This window comes from Mandrillus leucophaeus, unplaced genomic scaffold (assembly GCF_000951045.1).
Source record: "Mandrillus leucophaeus isolate KB7577 unplaced genomic scaffold, Mleu.le_1.0 Scaffold64, whole genome shotgun sequence".
Classification (NCBI taxonomy): Eukaryota; Metazoa; Chordata; class Mammalia; order Primates; family Cercopithecidae; genus Mandrillus; species Mandrillus leucophaeus.
The window spans coordinates 2,857,865-2,877,449 of NW_012106919.1; the positions used below are offsets into that span (position 1 = coordinate 2,857,865).

A 19,585-nucleotide genomic window follows, 5' to 3' on the forward strand; every position below is an offset into this window, starting at 1 on the left:
CTACATACTTGGATTATTCTTGGTCTTTCTTCCTCCAGTTATCTCTCTCTGTTTAATATATCTTTTATGCCAGTGGTTTCCAAAATGATCATACTCAAACTATCTACTGGTAACCAGTAGAAAATATTAGAACTAATTTTTCATAATGTTGTCACTGAAAGAAAAAGAAACAAACTAAGCTTCACTACTATTTTACATACAGATTGGTAATGGCATTCTTACTGATTCCATATGTCGGATTATTGCAGACTCTAACCAGAGTGCCTTGAGGGAGGAATGGGTGTGACACCTTTGCTCTTTTTTCAAGGACACTGTGAAATTTTACAGTTGATTTATGCCCAGTTAAGTGGATTTATAGACTTGTTATATAGTTTTTAAACTAACCTCACATAAAATGGAAATGTCACTTTAAAAGATTTCTACAAAAACACTACTGATTAAAGATAATACAAATATGCAAACCCAGACTAATAGCAAGAAAGTGGAAGAGCTGATACTGTTTGTGTGCCATATATGACCGTATATGAACTTTTTTCAACTTCATCAAGGTAAAATCATAATTGTTTATTTAATCACCTCCTTTAAAAACATCTATTTTTGTATATGTTTTATTATATACATATTAGAAGAGGGGCAGATGTCAGATTTTTTAGTAAAAAGGCTGCATGATCAAAAAACCTTGGAGATATTATGTAAGACCAAATTAATCTTTCTAAAACTAATTTTCTAACTGTCTCTCCCTTGCTGTCCATTGTCAGCAGAATAAAGTCCAGACTTCTTGGTTAAGTATTAAAGATTTTTTATAATTGAATCATATTCCATATTTATTTTTCAAAGTATTCTCATGTCATAAATCTGACATATTTTTGTCTTTGCCATATACCCATTTCTTCTGCCAGGAACCAGTCTTGTTTCCAGTGTCTACCTGGCTCATACCTATTATCCTTCTAAGCTCCAGTCTAAACTATAATTTCTTTGTAGTCCCTTCTGTCATTTTCTTGCAAGTCAGGAGTAGATGTTGTTCCTGTGCTCAGTAGTACCATATGACATGTCTCTCTTGTAGCACTTATATTGCATTGTAACTAGATACCACACTCCGAGTAGTGATTTTTGACACATTCATCTGTATATATCCTTTCAGTAGAGACTTGAATGTTTGAAAAGAGGGAATAGAGGAAAGGAGGGAAGAAGGGAAAAGGAAGAGAAAGAAAGGGAAAAAAGGAAAGAAACTACTCTATCCTCCAGATTATTTTGGTCGCCCTTTTGGAAATACTTTTTAATCTCTATGAGGCTTTGAGGGGCCAATAAATAATAAGCCTGTCTTCATTCACCAGTTTGTAGTCAATAGAGAAATAAGACACCAGAGACAGACAGATGAAGTCAGAATGCCAGTGAATGAATGTTAGCCCTGCATGTACATGGCCTTGCTATTATTTTATCCCTGCAGGAGGGAGACATAAATACTTAGTCTTTGGCCTGTGTGTTCAACTGCAAGCCTACTCCCAATGGGCAGACATGGCAGAGAACAGACCAGAATACACCTCTGCAGGCAGGCTGTTAACCAAAACTGAGAGAACTCAAGAGTCCCTGAGGCAAGCATTATTGAGTACATTGTGTAAAACTCCCCAGTCAGATAAGACATTCTTTCTTCCTTGGGGAAGAAAGTGAGGGGGCTCCGAGAAACGGGAAACGTTCCTCCCATTCTTTATTCTCTAAGGAATTTGAATAATTGGATGAACATTTCCCCCTAGTGCTCTTTACATTAAGGCTGAACATGTGTCTTCACTGACCCGGGACTAACCCAGCTTATTCCTGTTGTCCCAGCATAATTATTAATAGTATCACCTTTTATTCTCAAAAGTGGACAGTACATTTTATGATCATCCTAAGTATATTTTTCTTAAAATAGAATGATCAAAATTGCATTCGGTATTCTAGGAATGTTTGAAACTCTTTAATAAGGGCTATTCTCCCATCTACACACTGGGTGCACCTTTTTAACATTGCCTATACTGATCTTGGGGGGAGCCTACACTTTAGAACATCGAGTCTATTTGTTTTATGCTCAGCCAGACTTTACCACTTTCTCTCTACAGTTTGACTCCCCACTCAGTAGGGGGAAAATAGCCCCACAGAAGACTATTTTCAGGATGAACTATATCTGATTCACATTAGTATTCTCTGCAGTGCTTTGCACAGAGTAGATGCTGAAAATAGAAGAATAATATTTTAAATGTAGGTTTTATAGTTTAAGATATTGTTTACATTCTGCTGAACATTTAAGATCTTCTAGAAAGACCTTACAGTTTCTAAAACATGTCCTTTTCTTCCCAATCTTCTGATATTCTGAACCCAGCTGTGTATTCAAATACAGTGTAAGGACACAGCTTGAACAGCTTGGTTTAATTGATGTACATTTTATCTTCTATTCAAATAAAATAGTGTTTTGGTTAGGTAGTTGTCTTGAAAATACAACATTAGGAATCCATTTTACCCTCAACCCATCCCATTTCTCTTATGATGAAAGAAAGGTTAAATTTTTGCTAAAGGCAGCTTACAAATGTATTGAATGTTGATATTTCAGAGCTTAGAGAGTGATAAAAAAAATTATCAACTGAATAGAGCTCCACCATGAGAAAACAATTGTAATTCTTACATTTAAACAAGAAAAATCCTATTTTGGGAAGAGGAAAGAAAGATAAATTCATGGGATTTAGAACCAACCAGCTGCTTGATATGCCCAAAATAGTTTTGTCTTTTGAAATAGCTTTTTAGGGGAATACTTTGGCTTCATACACGGGAAAAGATGGTTAGGTTAGGTCTTTCCTGTATCAAAAATAAACACATTTTCTCTTGGCCCTAACCCTCCCCATAGTTTTTATACTATCTTTTTCACAAGCAAATTTTTGTTTTAAGTCATGTATCCTTAAGGACTCTACCTCTTATTTTTCTCTCCAGTTACTACAATATTCTGACTTTTGCCTCTTACCTTTTCAGGGTTACCAGTAAGCTACTGATTTTTACAGACTCTTTTTAGCCCTTATCTTTATGCCTAAGAGCTTTACAAAGCATTTTTTAATGCTGACCATGCCCTTCCTCTTCTGTCTTCTTTTATACCATTCCCCCTGATGATTCTTACTTTCTCCATCTGCCCCTTAAAATGTCAGTGCGCCTAAGATTCTGTTCTTCACCTTTCTCTGCTCAGTTTATCTAGGTAATCATGTCTGCTGTCATAGCTTTTACTACAATGTCTCTCAAATCTTTATCTTCTTTTATTTCTCTTTTGAGTGCCAGGTTCATATGGCCAAGAGCTTGTTATTTTTCTCTACCAGGATGTTCTACAGATCACTCAAATGTAACACCTTCCCTTCCTGCCTTCAACAGATGATATGACATACCCCCAGCTGCTTGAGCCAAAAACTGGTTGTCATCCTCGCCCTTTCCGCACTCTTCTTTGTTGCAGTTAACTACCAAGTTCTATCAATTCTGACTTTTGAAAACCTGCCATTCGGGCAGATCACAAGGTCAGGAGACCAAGACTGTCCTGGCCGACATGGTAAAATCCTGTCTCTACTAAAATACAAAAAATTAGCTGGGCGTGGTGCCACGGGCCTGTAGTCCTAGGTACCCGGGAGACTGAGGCAGGGGAATCACTTGAACCGGGGAGGCGGAGGTTGCAGTGAGTCTAGATCGCGCCACTGCACTCCAGCCTGGCGGCAGTGCAAGACTCCATCTAAAAAATAAATAAATAAATAAATAAAAGCCTGCCATTTCTTGAGTGTCCATTGGTGGTAGACACATTACTAGGCACTTTTTACATATCATCTGTCTTGTAAATTCCTCTGAATCCACATTAATTCCTAATTTCTATTCCCACAGCCATTTTCATAATTATTCTTTTTTTTTTTTTTTTTGACAGACTCTCACTCTGTTGCCCAGGCTGGAGTGCAGTGATGACATCTCAGCTCACTGCAACCTCCACTTCCCAGGTTCGAGTAATTTTCCTGCCTCAGCCTCCTGAGTAGCTGAGATTACAGGAACCCACCACCACGCCCGGCTAATTTTTGTATTTTTAGTAGAGATGGGGGTTTCACCATGTTGCTCAGGCTGGTCTAAAACTCCTGACCTCAAATGATTCACCCACATCGGCCTCCCAAAGTGCTGGGATTTCAGGTGTGAGTCACTGCGCCGTCCTATTTTCATAATTATTCAATAAATGTTTGATAATGTATCACTTTCATGCTACAAGAGCCAGAAACCTGGGAATCATCTTTGCCTCTTTCCTCCCTTCCCTTCCTCAATCCTCATGATAGTCATTAAGTTCTATTACTTTACCTTCTTTGTCTTATTATCCATTCTGCTATCCCTGCCTTAGTTCCAGTCTTCACAAGTTCTTAGGCAGTCTATTAGTGTTTATCTTGTCTGCCTTTATTCTCATTGCACACCATCTATTTCGTCCTTTGTTACCGCTGCCCATAATCTTTTTCAAATATAAATTAAATTATGTCACAGTGCACCTTAATCAATTCTCCACCATCATCAAAATAAAGATCAAACTTCTCAAAACAGCACTCTAAGAATGTTGTAATTTGGTGCTTGTTCATAAAATTCATTTCTCTTTGCATACAACTTTCATTCTAGTTTACCAAATTATTTGTAATTTTGGAAAATACCAAGCATTCTTAATACCTCAGTGCCCTTTGATCTATCTGGAATCATCTCCCTCTCCCTAATCCCAACTTTTTAATTAATTAATTTATTTTTTTGGCTCATTCTATCACCAGGCTGGAGTGCAGTGGCACGATCTTGGCTCACTGCAACCTCCGCCTCCTGGGTTCAAGTGATTCTCCGGCCTCAGCCTCCCGAGTAGCTGGGACTACAGGTGTGTACCACCACACCCAGCTAATTTTTGTATTTTTAGTAGAGATGGGGTTTCACCATGTTGGCCTGGATGGTCTTGATCTCTTGACCTCGTGATCCACCTGCCTCAGCTTCCCAAAGTGCTGGGATTACAGGTGTGAGCCAACTTATGTTTAAAGACTGCTTAAACGTCACCTTTTAGAAGGCTTTCCTGATAGCAATCTTACCAGGCAATTGGTGTCATTCCTCTGTACTCCCCAAAAAAGATGATGTTTATCTTCATGTTATCATTTATCTCTTCTGTCTTCCTGTCTAGACTGTAAACTCCTTGAAGTCAAGAACTGGGTTATATTTATAATTTTTATTTCTGCATAAGGATGATGGGGAGAGAAGGATGAGAAGGGAGAAAGGAAAAAAGAAATAAAATGAATAAATGAATTGATCCACTAAATAGTGTATAAAATTGCTAGGTATTTTAGTCTTGATTTTTATTACCTTCGTTTTAAATGAGCAAATAATAACCACTTCTTTATCTGTATTAATTTTCCCTGCATGCCAAAAAAAAAAAAAAAAAAAAAAACAACTTGCTAATGGTGTCAGTGGTAAAGGTTTAAAATTAATAAAATAACCCAGAAGATAAATGGCTGCATTTGTTTACCCTCCTAAAGAAAGGACTGTTAATCTTAGTTGCTAATTACCTTGAGTCTTAACTAAAATGCTAAATTAACTTTCAAGTTAACATTAAAATATATTTATGTTGATCTTTTATCCTTATTAACTATGAATACATCCCTTTTAGTGAATTTTTCAGGTATCAAATGGACTATTTCAGCTATTTCTATAGACCTTAATTTCTCCAAACTTCTCTAAAGACAAAACGTAGGTCTAATTGTGGTACATCTGTAGAATTAATTGTTACTCAGCTCTATTCAGTTCCCATGCTATTTCAAGAAAATTTCTTTTAAAGAAAAAAAAAATATTTTTCATGGAAGATCCATAACTGTTGTAGTGCAGTTTTACAGATATATTCCAAAAAAAATACTCTTATCCATGAAACAGTTGTTTCACGATAAAATATTATATCTATTTGATAGATTTGCTTCATAACTGAGGAGGATTAAAGTGAGCTAAAGTACATCTCAGTTCTTTTTAATGTTTTGTTCTCTTCTCACATATTTCAACTATTTTAATATTTCATTTGTTCTCATCTTTCCCACCTCAGATATTTCAACCAGGTCCTTCAAAGGAAAAACACAAAAACTCATCAAACTTTGAAACCACCAATCAATATGTATGCAGAAAAGAATGGTGGAGAAATGGGGTAGGGGTAATTCAGAGGTTTTCACCAGGAGGCTAGTCATCTGTTCTTTTCTTATATTCTGAATGCAGAACAATAATTTTTCTTAGAGTAAAACAGTATAGCTTGTCAAGTTTATTATAATGGAATTTTTACTTACAAAGTTGGTATGTCATAACTGAGGCTAAATGTTATAAAACTAATAAGTCTTGTGATACTTTCTAAACCTGTTTGCTGTCCAGCGTACTTTTTGTGTGTGCGTCTTCCAGCATAGCAGAAGCACTCTTAAGAGAAATTGAAAATGAAAGCATGGGACATCATAGTGTACAATTGTGTACTTAAAAAAAATTCTTTTTTGCTCAACTGCTATATAAAATGAATAGGACTAGAACCACCTGCTAGGAACATTCCTCCCAACTTAATCCATGTTTTCCTAATAAGATGGTTCTTCAGAAACCTTAACTTTACAAGGAATGCAGACAAAGTGGGAGGGAAAAGATTCACATTCACATTGAAAAGCTCAGGTCAGTTCACGTTGAAAAGGCTAGAGATTTTTTTTAACTTCCAGAAATTCAGCTACCTTCAGTATTTCTGGTTATATTTTATTGCTCAATTACCGAGATTTAGTAATATATAAAAATGCTATGTAAGATGTTTGTTATTCACAAATACAGATTACACAAAGCACTGTGGTAGTTAGATTAGTGTTCCTTCAGATACTCAGATCCTGTTCACCAACAGAAAGCAGGTACTTTTGTAGGTTTTAAGCAAATCTAGATTGCTCACTTGAAATGGCAAAAGTCTGAGACTAGGGTTGCCTTTGAGGAGAAGTGGGTCCAAACGTAGCATCAAAAATGACTTTGTATAATAGTAAAAAACTGAACAGGCACCTGCTTCTTGTGTTGGACTACAGGGTACGTATGTCTCATGTCAGCATAATCAAGGTTTTTAAATGAAAGAAATATACAGTAATTTGTATTAGCATTTTTATGGCTTGTGGTTCATATAAACACCTTTTTGTTTAATGCCATCTTCTGTTCTGGGCTTCTAATGCTTGCTGAAATTCTCACTGGCTGGGGAAAAAGCCACTCAGACTTAAATTGTGTTTGTTCCTTGGAAGTGAGCCCTCAGCTTTCTGACTCCCAAATATTAGTATAATTAAATAATAAATTCACTCACTGGTGAATTATTTTCTGTCAATTTTGAATCTGGCATTTCACTCAATTTTCTTTATTTACAGAGCTTCCTTATGGCTGGGAGAAAATAGAGGACCCTCAGTATGGGACATACTATGTTGAGTAAGTTTGTTACCTCAGTTAATATTCTCCCAGATGTTTTCCTTTCAGCATATAGCTTTAGAGAATACTGGATACAGCACTTTATGCTTCTGTGATCCAGCTGTTGAGTTTTTCAACTAGGGGTATGAAAAGGTAGAGGCAGTGAGCATTTACTACATTGACCCTGGGCTTCCTGGAAGTTGGCTTTGAATTTCTAAATATAGAAAATAAGGGGGAAGTTGCCTAGAGGATTAATAGCTGGAGATACTGTTGTTACTAATACAGCCTCTAAAGAGAAAGTCAGTTGATAGAAAACTGAAATGAGGGCAACGGACTAGATTAATTATCAAGGTAATTTCCAACACTACCCCTGTATGCTTCTGAAAGCAGTGGAAGAACTTTAGGGCATTATAACATAATTACCTAAAGTTTTGAAGCATACACCTAAATGTGTACTCTCTTTTAAGGAGTTTTTCCAGGAAAACTTAGTATTCTTTTTAGGGGTGAAAGTTGCTTCTTAGGCAGGTGTTACAGTTAATTTTAAACATAAATATATATTGGAGAGGAGTGCCAGACCCCTGCCTATGTTAGCCAGAGAAATTAAGCTAATGTCAATGTCTAATTTTGCCTTCTCTTTTCTTTATCTAATTGCTACATTGTTATGACCATTGGGATTGCTTTCTTTCCAGATGCTAAACATTGAATTTGACCTCAAGCGTCTAGCAGCAGGCAAATAATTGTATCAGAAACATTACTATTTACCTGGAGACTAGGAGTTAAACCTGCCGCCTAGGTAGCAAAGACAAAATGTTATTATTACCTGAAAAAGTAACAAACACAAGCATCTTTAATTTTATGATTGTTGCTTAATGTTTCAACACTTACAGGTATAAACCAATGACATTTCCTGGTAATTATCCCTAAAGTAAGCATCTCTGACTCCTGTTGCAACTGTAGTCTTTATTCTGTTGTGCAGGTTGTTACTTAAGTCACTGTGGTTAGAGGGATTTTTGGAATGACTTCTTATAATTAAAGGTGTCTCCTAAGGAAATGACTCAATTAGCTTGACACTTAAGTATATAACTTCAGAATTTCAATATCTTGGTTCCTTTGAAAGCTATGCTAATTTTGTTTCCATTTCCATTGTGTTACTTAATATCTTACTGATACTGTGATATTAAAAGTATACAGCAGCTCTTTTATTATTTTTTTCCTAAGTCATATTTTGTTAAAGGAAGAAATGACCATTTTTCACATTAAAGGAATATTTGGGGGCCAACTGAAAAGGTTTTGCAGGATTCTTTTCTTCCCCTCAAAGTTTAGTCTCTTTAAATCTGGCTCTAATCAGCTATTATTTGCCATTGACACTGCTGAAGATTTCTGAGATAATGATTCTCATTCTCTTTATTACCCATTCCAAGTGAATTTGAATACATGGTCAAAAGGTGAAAGTCATTTGCCTGTTATAAAACCTTGAGCTGAATGATCTGGTGCCCATTATGCAAAGATATAATATTAAAGCAACTTTAGGGCAAATCCTGAAGCGACCTGCTCCTAGTTGTCAGGGAGGTACATGAAATAGCCTGAATTAGAAGCAACAGCAGCAGCGACATGATTTTGTATGATTGTTCCCAGAATGAGCTCATTTTACAGGAGGGTTTTGTATTAGATTAAGAAGGAGCAGACTGTACTCAAGATGCACATTAGTATGGAGTCAGCTGAGCTGTGGAGTGTGGCTTGATTCCCAGATTAGTTAGGTTTTGAATCTCGACCATGGTAATCTGCAGTGAGTTTACTGATGGAGATAAAAAGCTGTTACTTGAATGGCTACTCTTTGGCTCTCTTAGTTTGTCAAACCAGATGGCACGATGATTGCTCTTGGCAGGAGCCTTATAGTAGTAACACCAACTGCAATGGTAGTTTTTCTTTGTATTTATTTTAGAGGATGGGATTCTGAAATGGATGAATTTATTTTTTAAAATAAAATTGTTCCAAAAATATAATATGCTTGTAATATGCATAAATATAAATATGCTTATATATTTAGAAATGTGGTCTTGATTGTATTGCATTACATGTCTTTTTTAAATTAACATATAATAATTATACACATTTTGGGGGTGCATAGTGATGTTTCAGTACACATAATATATAGTGATTAGATCAGGGTAATGAGCATTAAATGTCTTGATGCATCTAGGTGACAAAGTCAAAATATATACTTGCTTTCACAACTAAAACTTTTTTTTTTTTTTTGAGACAGAGCCTTATGCTTGTTGCCCAGGCTAGAGCGCAGCAGCACGATCTTGGCTCACTGCAACCTCCACCTCCCAGGTTGAAGTGATTCTCGTACCTCAGCCCCTGAGTAGCTGAGATTATAGGCATGTGCCACCACACCCAGCTAATTTTGTATTTTTAGTAGAGATGGGTTTTCCCCATGTTGGCCAGGCTGGTCTTAAGCTCCTGACCTCAAGTGATCCATCCGCATCGGCCTCCCAAAGTGCTGGCCTTGGCCTCCCAAAGTGCTGGGATCACAGGTGTGAGTCGCCATGCCCAGCCATCTAAAATTCTTTATGAAAGAATATTTCGTTGAGATAAATTTTTAAATCCAGATATTAGACATAAAATTTTAATACAGATAATGTGCCACATTATGTACTAATATTTAATCATTCTTGTTTGCTATCTTTTTTTCTTTCTGATAATCTATAATATTTTCCTCTCTTATTTCCCATAGCTGGTTATATGGAAAACAAAATTTGTTGTATCTTAATAATATTGTAGGTATAAGTAACTAAATGAAAAGGACAGTATTCTCACTTCTTTATTTTTTGATTTTTTTTTTTTTGAGTGGCATTTTAGTCTAGATAGTCTAAGATAATGAAGATAATAACTTCCTTCAGTAAATCTTATATTCTGTTGTCAAATTTTTAGGAAAAGGATTACTCATTTGCATACTTCTACTCTCCTCTCCCACACATTACAAAGGGTATAAATACAAATTACTACTTTTTATGTTCTAATGCCTGGGTGGCAAAGTGAGTCATTCTAGCCAATGATATTAAAGTGAAAGTGAGCCAAGCTTCTTTCTGAACAGGTTTATTCTTTTCTGAGTGTCAATTTTTAGTTGTTTTTCAAAAGAATATGTAAAATATCAGTTCTTAAATAAATTTTTTAAAGTAGTTCCTAAGATTTTTATTTTAACAGAGTTAAACAGTTAACTCAATGGACAGGGTGTCCCCCTCATATTATGAAGCAAAAGCATACTTGAGTGTTAGTGAAATCAGAACCTGAAGAATGTCCAGTGGCACTTACCATATTTAGATCTCTTAAACTATTTAATAAGTAACCACATCTGTTGTGGAACTAATATGCACTAGTAGCCTAAGTGACATGGAGAAAGCTAACTTTCCTTTTTTTGAAGGTGGTTTTTAAAATTTTAATTTTAGTCCCTGCTGCCCATTTCTCTACCACCACTCTTAATGTTTGGAAATGGCAAAGCTCCAGTGTGGACAACATAGTGAGACCCCATCTCTACAAAAAAAAATTTATTTTTTAAATTTACTGGGTCTTGTGGCACACACCTGTGGTCACAGCTACTCAGGAGACTGAGGTGGGAATATCGCTTGAGCCTAAGAGGTTGAGGCTGCAGTGAGCTGTGATCAGACCACTGCATTCCAGCCTGGGTGACAGAATGAGAGCCAGTCTCGAAAAAAAGTAAAATAAATAAATAAAAAGGCAAAATAAATGTTCAACTTGTGTGACTATTTATATGTACATTTTGTAATATTCAGCCTACCTAAAGACAATTATGTTCTGAAATTCTCATGATTTGGTATTTAATTGTTGGTGTTCACTCGTGTTACCACTTTTTATTTATTTATTTATTTATTTATTTATTTGTGACGGAGTTTCACTCTTGTCGCCTGAGCTAGAGTGCAATGGCACGATCTCGGCTCACTGCAACCTCTGCCTCTCGGGTTCAAGTGAGCCTCCTACCTCAGCCTCCCAAGTAGCTGGGATTACAGTCATGCGCTACCACATGCTTATTTTTGTATTTTAGTAGAGGCGGGGTTTCACCGTGTTGGTCAGGATGGTCTCTATCTCTTGACCTGGTGATCTGCCTGCCTTGGCCTCCTAAAGTGCTGAGATTATAGGCGTGAGCCACTGCAACCGACCTCACTTCTTATTGAAGTGGAAAACTGTAGCATATGCTGAAATATATTTGTACTATGTAAGTGTTAGAATATGATTTCCATTGCTTCTGAATTAGACCTATTCGAGGTCCTTAACATCTTTTTTACAGCAGTTGCTTTCTTAACCAACTTCCACTTACCTGGCTTGCCAGAAGAACAGTGATCTTTTTCTTCTGTAAAACATACTATTGCCCATAGCGTGTTGAATAGTTTTGGCTAATCTCCTAGCGGCTAGTCTCCTCAGGTTTCCTGCTTTCTCTCACAGAGTTGTATGCATTCCAAGAGTCAGTAGTGAATGTTCCCAAATCATAAATGTCAGTTGAACCTATGTTATAATTATTCATTTAATTATGATATAATTATGAAGAAATTTAAGTGTGAAAGAGTTACTCTGTACTATAATTGATAAAAGCAAGTCATTTTCTTAGTTACTACTGAACAGATATAGGTGAGTCAGTGGAAAAGTAATAGTAATATAATTTAAAAAGGATTCTGTACACAGATTTCTCTGAAAGCGTCTTTACAGCTTGCTTTATTTTGGAGAAACTTAAATTAAAACCCTTCTATCATTAACTGCCTTTTAAAAAAAAATTAAATTACCAAGAACAAGTACTTCTGATTGCATCAGATAAGAAGGCCATGGTTTTGAAAACCGTTATTGGCTATATTGGGTAGGTTTATGAAGAAGCTATAGTAAATATAATATCAAAAACTTCACAGCTTGGCATCTTCTACAGGACTTTATTTAGCTGACAGAAAGCCCCACTGCTATCATCTGTCAGTCTCTCTATGTTCCATAGCCTAAAGATACATATTTGTGCCCTAATCTATGAGGATGGAATGGTATGATAGACTATTTAAGAATATGTTACTGTTTTATTTTAAACTGAAATGTATATTTTTCTGCATTCTTTAGTCACCTTAACCAGAAAACCCAGTTTGAAAATCCAGTGGAGGAAGCGAAAAGGAAAAAGCAGTTAGGACAGGCTGAAATTGGGTCTTCAAAACCAGGTAGGCATTCTTCTCAATCTTTTCTTGAAAGAATAATTTGTGAAATTTGTATGCTGAGTTAATAAAAGTGAGTTTGAACTTTTTATTTCTATGGCTTTGACACTAGACAAGAATGTCTAATATTTGTTATTGTAAAGATATGAATAATCTTAATAAAACATCTGAACATTATGAGAATAGTGAGATTTTTCTCAGGAGTATATAAAAAGCATGAAGTTGGTGGGAGAAGGGATTTGGGTAGCTTTTTTGTGAATTTGAGATTTTGTTTTGAAGATTGGAATGTTTCCTTATATGTTTAAGGTGAGACCAATATTAGGTCTCTAGTTCATCATTAGCTTTTCCCAAGTTAATTGCTTAAGTATGGTATCTGTAACCATTGAGGATTCTTCATTAACCAATATTAATAAATAATAAATATATCAAATGATTTACCTACATCATCGAGTCTCAAGTGGGATGGTAGGTATTAGTAACATCAGACTCACTTAGGGAGCATTTTTAAAAAATACAGATCCGGAAATTTCAATGAGCCTAGTCATGTGTATTTTGAAAACACTGCTCAGGAAGTTCTTACATTCTACTTATCCCTCCCCATCCCTTTTCCAGTCCTCATTTGTCATTAATAACCAGGGGTATATATGGTCATATTGTAGTAATCCACTAGATTCTCCACTTCAGTTGCCCATGAGAGAAATAGTTCTTTCTTATAGTTACTCTTCAAAAATATCATCCTTCTCCTAAAGTTTTGCATTTCGTTTAGCAAACATTTTGAGTTTAACAAATACTTTTGAGCACTGACTGTATCCCCAGTGCTTTGCTAGGCACTAGGTATTCAAAAATGACTAAGAGTAAGACAGGGCTTGCCCTCAAGAGTTCACAGTCTAATATAGGAAACTGATGGTTATAATATATGGAGATAGGTGCCATCCTAGAATAGTAATTATAAGGGTAAGCTGAGGAGCAGGTTTGAATCCCAGCTGTGTAAACTTGGGTACATTTCCTAAATCTCTAAATGCCCCTATTTCCTCATATATAAAATAGGAATAATAATGGTACCCACCTCTTAAGGTGGTTATGAGTATGTAAAATAACAGATGTAAAGTGCCTGCAATGGTATTAAGTGTGCGTTGGCTAATAAATGATAATAGTTTCATTGTTATTAATAGAGATGTACAAGGTACAGTGGTGGCATAACGAAGGGAGTACCCAACTCTGCTTTGGTGGAGATTGTCAAGGGGGCAGGAGAAATTTCAAAGCAGAAGAGATATGAACTAGGTCTTAAAAAGTCAGGAAAAGTTAAAGCAGGCAGACAAAAATTTTAAAGGAGTAAGAAAGCATACCAAGTAGAAGGAACAGAATGTTTAAAATCATAGAAGCGTGAAATGGTGTGCTGAAAGGCCAGAAGGCAAGTAGGCGTGGTTACAGCATAGGGTATTTGTAGGGTAGTAACAAGCGATGAGTTTATAGGGATAGGCAGCCATGAGAAGAGGTTGAGTATGTCACATGTTGCTGGAATGTCAAGGAAGTTGAAGATTGAAAAATATATGTTGTATTTGACAGTAGGGAGGTCATTAGTCACTCTAGCAAGAGCAAGTAGAGAGTGAAATAAAATTGCAGTAGAATGAAGAAGGTATGGGAGGTGAAGATGTGGAGACAATGAGTATAACCAACTATTTTCATAGCTTTGACCATGAAAGATTATAGACAGAAGACATGAACTGAAGAGCAACTTGAATCCCTAATTTATACATAAGGAAATGGAGACTTTAATAAAGATTAAGCCTCTTGCTTAGAATAATAGTGAGTGTCAAGCCAGAATTTGAACTTAGTTTTACTGACTTTAAATTCAAAGTTCTTTGTATTATAATATATAGTCCGTGAATTCATGGCACATTTCAAGGGAGATCTTTCCTCCCTTTATAAACTCTAATTTCCCTGAAGTCAGGTACCAAATGTTTTATTGATTTAGATACCCAGGCTCTCTCCTATAAGGTAGGGATTAAAAGAAGAGTAAACACTCAACACCTGGCCAGGTATAGTATTTCACACCTGTAATCCCAGCACTTTGGGAAGCCAAGGCAAATGGATTGCTTGAGCCCAAGAGTTTGAGACCAGCCTGGGCAACATGGCAAAACTCCATCTCTACAAAAAAATACAAAAATCTGGCCTGGTGTGGTGGCACACACCTGTAGTACCAGCTACTCAGGAGGCTAAGGTGGGAGGATCACCTTAGCCCAGGAGGTCAAGTCTGCAGTGAGCAGTGATCACACCACTACACTCCAGCCTGGGTGACAGAATGAGACCCTGTCTCAAAAAAAAAAAAGAAAAGGAAAACAAACAAACAGAAATATTCAACACCTGTCTTTCAGGAGCTCCCAACTTAGCCAGGGAAATACACATATAATTTTAGTATAGTATGATAAGGAAGATATAAACAATAGTGGTAGGCAAAAGGGAGACATTAAATCTGAATGTAGAAGGGCAAGAAAGACTTCCTTGATGTTACTGAAGTTATGCTAGTCCTTAAGGAATAACGGCTGCCATTTGTTGAGATACTGAATCACATATAGATTTGGATACTTTGTATAATCATATCATTTAAGTCTCAAAATAGCTCTGCAAGTTATTGATATTATTATCCCCATTTAGAGGCTTTGATGGCATTAAGTTAAAATTGTCTGATTCATCTATCCCAAGGTTATCCTTTCCACAGAGTCAGAAGCACTCAAGTTTGTGAGCCATGGAACCTCCTTCCTTGGACAGTATATAAGAGTTTGTGCTCATCTACATTGATTGTGCAGTTACCATTTGTCAAGCACCGCTTCCTCTGCTTTCTGTGTGTCACATAGTTTAATCTCTGTGACAATCTCATGAATTTTAGGTATGACTAGCCCCATTTTAGAGACAAGACAGCTGAGGATTACAAGTTTTAAACAACATACCCAGGATCACTCAACTAAATTACAAATCTTGGATTTAAAGTTGAGACTGTTGATCTCAAAGACAGTTTCTTTGTGCCTTTATGATTTTCACTTTTCTAAGCTTAATTTTGATAAGACTTACTTCTGACCAACTTTCAGTTGGCTTTGGCTGTTTTATTAATACTTTCTAAAATTAGCTGTTATTTTTCCTTCCTCTTTATTGTTTGTACAACCTGGATGTCATTTATTGTATGCTAGTTTTCAAGTTTTGCCCTCAGAAGCCAATCTTATTCTAGTATTCCTGGGGATTAGGGCATGGGATAGCTAACCAGAAACATCTCAGTATTTGACATAAAAATGAAAACGGTACATTTCATATTATCATCAAGTACCTGTCCAAGTACTCAGTCATTAGAAAAATATTCTTATCTACAGTCTGGTAGGCAACACTAGTGGACGGTGTTAGTCAACTTCTGTAATTGAATGGGTATTGCATATGTCAATTAAATAATTTTTAAAAGTAATATTTTGTTCAGAGACTGAACAAAATTCAAAGTTGCTACTTTGAATGTGAGAAGCTCAATAATACAGAGGTGTCACCATAAGTAGGCTGACTGGCCATCCTCTGAGAGGCCTCACAAAATGGCATTTACTATGATCAATGCACTGCTGTCTGGAGTCTACTTCTCTACTTTGAGAAGCCCAAAAGAGCTGGATTTTTCGTTCGTTTGTATCATGTGCTTTTTGCAAATAAAAGCAAATCTGGGAATAACCTATCAAATAAGGTAGCTCCTACTTTCCACCCCAAACCTGCCACTGTCACTATTGCCAGGGCAGGCCTACCTCTTGAGAAAGCTGTTTACATACTGCATAATCTGCAAACCATACAGAACAGCACCAAGAATCGCTGTTTTTTCTGATAAGTTTTAATATATCAGAACACTCTGCTAAGAGAGGCAGCAGCAAATACACATAAGTAACTCTGGGCGTGATACTAGTGCTAAGTGTGAAACAAGCTACCATTATTAATTCAAGTTAACAGGGAAATGCACAACAAAACCACAGTGAGAAACCACTCCATGTCCGCTAGAATGGGTACAACCAAAAGGACAGACAGGACAACTGTTGGCAAGTATGTGGAGAAATTGAGGCCCTCCTATGTTGCTTGTGGAAATGTAAAATGGCAAGGCTGCTTTGGAAAAGTTTGGAAGTTTATCAAAATGATAAACATAATTACGATATATTCATAGTAACTGCTGGAATTCCACTCACAGTATATACCCAAGATGAATGAAAATATGTCCACACAAAAACTTGTGAGTATTCATATCAACATTATTCATAATAGCCAAAAAGTGGAAATAACCCGATGTCCATCAACTAATGAATGGATAAACAAAATGTGATATTTATCCATACAGTGGTATATTATTTGGCAATAATATAATAAATTTATCTTTAGTAAATACATATTTAATTTAATATTTATTATATATTAATAATAAAGAGCAATAAAGTACTGACATATGCTACAATACAGATGAACCTCAAAAACACTGTCAATTGAAAGAAACTATTCAAAACACCACATATCATCTGATTCTGTTTATATGAAATGCCTGTATTGGGCACGTCTATACATGGATAATAGATTCGTGGCTTCCAAAGGCTGGAATATGGACGTGGGTTGGGGAGAAATTGGATAATGACTGCTAATGGGCATGGGGATTTCCTTTGAGGAGGGAAGAAAATGTTCTACAATTAGATTATGCTGATAGTTGGATGACACTGAATTGTATACTTGAAAGAGCTGAATTCTATGGTATGTGAATGATATCTTAATAAATTTGTTAAAAAATAGATAATGGCAGAACATTTAAAATCTTTTTTTTTTTTACAGTTAATTTAATACTTAGTAAATTATAAACCTGTACAGTTTGATTCTCTCAGTTTTTGTCACTTCCTTAATGGCATGCATGGTTGAGGAGAAGAGAAGAGGTTCTGGAAGGAGGTTGTTATTTGCAGATGTGAATCACTAGGGTCATCTAACCCCTAAAAATGGGCATTTCAAAAGAAGTATGTGTTTTTCTTCCTAAATTATCTACTAAACACGAGTGAAAGGGATAGAAATATGAAGCTATTTACTGGTAGTAAAAAGATTCACTCCTTCCATCAGTTATAAATTAAAGACTGCAGAAAGCCTGAACTGTGAATTATAAAAATTCTCAATATACTCCCTTTCATAAGTTTGTGACACTTGGCCTCATCCTCCTGGTATCGTACTTTGCACATAAAACTCAGTAGATGCTGAGTTTTATAGTACAGTTGAATATCCAAACTTTCAGCAATTGAGTACTAAAGGTTGTGTCATTTTAACTTCATATAATGGACTCTGGGTTGAAAGTAAGTGCAGACAAGGCAAGGAGAAAGAGATAAAGTTGAGAATAACATTAAGTTATATAAAAAAAGATTGACTGAGTGCTATATTCATTGTAATTATTTTTGTTCTCAAACCCACTTCTCATTTTGGCACAGATATGGAAAAATCACATTTCACAAGAGATCCATCCCAACTTAAAGGTGTCCTTGTTCGAGCATCACTGAAAAAAAGCACAATGGGATTTGGTTTTACCATTATTGGCGGAGATAGACCTGATGAGTTCCTACAAGTGAAAAATGTGCTGAAAGATGGTCCCGCAGCTCAGGATGGGAAAATTGCACCAGGTAACAAATTTTTCATAATTGTTTGAAGAGTAGTGATGCTATAACAAAAATTATAGTGAAGAGATTTTATATACATAGAGAGAAAGAATTAAATTATATAACTAAAGAGAGAGATTCCAGTATTAAAATAGCTTATCCTCTAATTAAAAAAAAAAAAGTTGTATGGGTACACAATAGGTATATGTATTTATGGGATACATGAGATATTATACTTTGATACAGGCATGCAATAAGTAATAACCACATCGTAGAAAATGGGGTATACATCTCCTCAAGCATTTATCTTTTGTGTTAAAAACAACCCATTTATACTCTTTTAGTTATAAAATGTACAATTAAGTTATTGCTGACTGTAGTCACCCTATTGTGTTATCAAAAACTAGGTCTTACTCATTCTTTCTAACTATATATTTTTTATACTCCTTAACCATCTCCACTTCCCTCTCACCCCCCACCAACCCCAACTACCCTTCCCAGCCTCTGGTAATCATCCTTCTACTCTCTATCTCCATTAGTTCAGTTGTTTTAATTTTAGTATCTACAAAGAAATGGGAGCATGCAAAGTTTGTGTTTCTTTGCCTGACTTATTTCACTTAACATAATGATCTTCATTTCCATTTGTGTCATTGCAAATGACAAGATCTCATTCTTTTTATGGCTGAGTAGTACTCCATTGTGTATATGTACCATATTTTCTTTATCTAATTATCTATTGATGGACATTTAGGTGGCTTCTAAATCTTCGCTATTGTGAAAAGTGCTGTAACAATCATGGGAGTGCAGATATCTCTTCAATATACTGATTTCCTTTCTTGTGGATATATACTAAGCAGTGGGATTGCTAGATTGTATGGTATCTCTATTTTTAGTGTTTTGAGAATCCTCCAAATTGTTTTCCATAGTGGTTGTACAAATTTACATTCCCAACAACAGTGTATGAAGGTTCCCTTTTCACCACACCCTCTCCAGCATTTGTTATTGCCTGTCTTTTTGGATAAAAGTCATTTTTAACTAGGGCAAGATGATATCTCATTGTACTTTTGATTTGTATTTCTCTGATGATCAATGACCTGAGCACCTATTCATATACCTGTTTCTTTGTCTTCTATGTCTTCTTCCTGAGAAATGTCTGTTCCAATGTTTTGCCCATTTTTTATCAGATTAGATTTTTCCTATAGAGTTGTTTGAGCTCCTTTTATATTCTAGTTATTAATCTCTTGTGAGATGGATAGTTTGCAAAGATTTTCTCCCATTCTGTGGGTTGTCTCTTCACTTGACTGACTGTTTCCTTTGCTATGC

General features: G+C 35.9%; 1 protein-coding gene across 1 annotated transcript in view; it reads left to right on the plus strand.

The window, feature by feature from the left end:
- MAGI3 (membrane associated guanylate kinase, WW and PDZ domain containing 3) overlaps positions 1-19,585 on the plus strand; it is a 283,777-nt gene that overhangs the window by 209,708 nt on the left and 54,484 nt on the right. Inside the window, exons 7-9 of the mRNA XM_012000770.1 lie at positions 7,398-7,455; positions 12,547-12,641; positions 18,098-18,286. Of these exons, the coding sequence (XP_011856160.1) occupies positions 7,398-7,455; positions 12,547-12,641; positions 18,098-18,286 (342 nt within the window). The remainder of the gene's footprint in view (positions 1-7,397; positions 7,456-12,546; positions 12,642-18,097; positions 18,287-19,585) is intronic.